Source organism: Nicotiana tabacum, chromosome 3, assembly GCF_000715075.1.
Source record: "Nicotiana tabacum cultivar K326 chromosome 3, ASM71507v2, whole genome shotgun sequence".
NCBI lineage: Eukaryota > Viridiplantae > Streptophyta > Magnoliopsida > Solanales > Solanaceae > Nicotiana > Nicotiana tabacum.
Genome location: NC_134082.1, coordinates 182,037,262 through 182,039,449, shown reverse-complemented (window position 1 = coordinate 182,039,449; position 2,188 = coordinate 182,037,262). Strand labels below are relative to the sequence as shown.

Below are 2,188 nucleotides of genomic sequence, written 5' to 3'. Positions count from 1 at the left end.
CTTCCAGTCCTTCATCATCCTCGACTTCCACTGGTTGTTTTTGTAGATCAAAGGAGAAGCAAAAGGTAAAAGTGTTAGTATTTTGACATAACAAATGATAGCATACAACTTTATAAAAATAGTAGTAGAATACTATAACTTACCTGATGATTTTTATTTTTTGTTAGAGGGACCCGATTCACTTGTATCTCTTAAACTCCCAACATCAATGAATGATTCATGTGTAAGATCATTCTCATATGGTGTAAGCGGCACCGTCCTAAAAACTTCAATATCAAATAAATTCTCTTCGTCAAACCAAGAAAGATCTTCTGGAAGCACATGATCTTCTTTTTCAATAATCTATTCATCGTCAGAATCAACTTCATCTACTAGAACTGGATCAAACTTTTGCAATTTTCTTTTTATGCTCCTTTCTCTCAGTCTAGTATTGTACCTCACATAAACAAGAGCGTTTAATCTATGATGCTCAAGTCTATTTCTCTTCTTGGTATGAATCTAGCAAAAATCAGAAAACTTACATTAAATTAAGCCATCATAAACAAAATAATAATAAGAAAATTTATGTAAAAGTATAAACGCTTACCAACTCGAAGGTGCTCCAATTTCTTTCACAACCCGAGGAGCTGCAAGTGAGACTCAAGACACGAATTGCAAATTTAGTCAACTCTGGAGTTTGCCCACCAAAGCGTATCCACCAATCCGTAGGAGATCTCACTTTCCTAGAATCCACAGCTATCTGACATCCAAAATCCCCTTTAAATTGGTCATATGAATCTAACTGAACATCCATTTTAAATCTCTCTTCATAATCCAACATTCTTTCTATACATTGGTACAAACTTTGTTTGACTTCAAAGTTAATAGAAAATCTTTCCTCAAATTGCAATTGCGGATTCAAATAGTACCCCGCAACATGAAGTGGACGACAGAGTTGGCGAGTCCATTTATCATCAATTCTTTTCCAAATGGGAGCATATTTGTTTTCAGTATATCCACAATTCAAAGTTATTTTTTCCTTAGCCCTATGTATCAAATCATACAAATATCCCATGCATGATTTTTCCTCTGAATCTACTTCCCTCAAAACACCCACTAAAGGAGCAACACTTTTCACACAATAAGCAATATATGGCCAAATTTTTTGATCAAACAGAACTATAGCTCTCGTTTTCACCTCCTCGTGTTTCTTAGCCCAAACAGATTTATTCCAAGCTTCAGAAGAAAACATAGATCTAAGAGCTTGTTTTTGCTTTTGAATGCTTTGAAGTGTGAGATATGCTGTAGTAAAGCGAGTAACATCAGGACGAATAAGTTCACGATTATTTGTAAATGATCTCATTAAATCTAACACCCACGTATGTCCATAAATAAATCTCACCACTTTTTTTGCTTTTATAAGTGTGTCTTGATGCATTTTCAGTTTTCCTATGTCTTCTAATAACAGGTTAATGCAATGCGCTGCATATGGAGTCCAATAAATATGAGGCCTGGTTTCCATTATTCTTTTTCCAGCATTAATAAAATTAGAACCATTATCAGTTATTATCTGCACAACATTCTCTTCTCTAACTTCATCTATGATCTTATTTAAATGCAATGCAAGCATTTCACAACTTTTTATAGAGTCCGATGCATCAATAGATCTCAGAAAAAAGTACCCGCGGGACTATTAATTAGAAAATTGATAAAACATCTACTTTTCCATCTGTCCAACTATCAGACATAATTGAACAACCATATTGCTTCCAAGATTTCTTATGTTCATCTAACATCTTGTTAATATTTATAACTTCATCTTTTAGTATCCAAGTTCTTAGCTCATGCATTGAAGGAGTTACAAAACCTGGACCATAATTTGCAACTCTTTCAAATATTGACAAATAGTACGGATTATTTGCAACATTAAATGGTATACCACTTGAGAAGAAAAACCTACCAATTCGCTGACAAACTTCTTTTCCCCCCTCTTTTTTCCATTTAGAGTTCAAAGTAGCTTGTCTTGTTTGAGCACTAACAAAATCATCCAGCGGACCTCTAGCCTTTGGAGGCAAATTTCCCATAGCTGGAGAAGAACCTGATTCGTCATCCATGTTACCACTTCCGGTTGCAACAGCTCGCATTTCTTCCAATGTAGCTTTTCTCATGATTTTTATATTTTTAAGCTTTAGTAATGCTTTCTTGCATT

General features: G+C 34.6%; 1 protein-coding gene across 1 annotated transcript; it reads right to left on the bottom strand.

Moving 5' to 3' along the window:
- Positions 1-342: 342 nt before the first annotated feature.
- LOC107831102 (uncharacterized) lies at positions 343-1,609 on the bottom strand. The gene is made up of 2 exons (XM_016658831.2): positions 587-1,609; positions 343-498 (listed from the first exon to the last, which is right to left on the bottom strand). Exons 1-2 carry the CDS (start codon positions 1,607-1,609, stop codon positions 343-345), a joined length of 1,179 nt encoding a protein of 392 aa, XP_016514317.2.
- Positions 1,610-2,188: the final 579 nt, after the last annotated feature.

Coding starts and splice junctions, on each gene's coding strand:
- LOC107831102 (XM_016658831.2), bottom strand. CDS start 1,609: ATGCTTGCATTGCATTTAAATAAGATCATAGATGAAGTTAGAGAAGAG. Junction 499..586: donor ATTGGAGCACCTTCGAGTTG/GTAAGCGTTTAT, acceptor GATTTTTGCTAG/ATTCATACCAAGAAGAGAAA.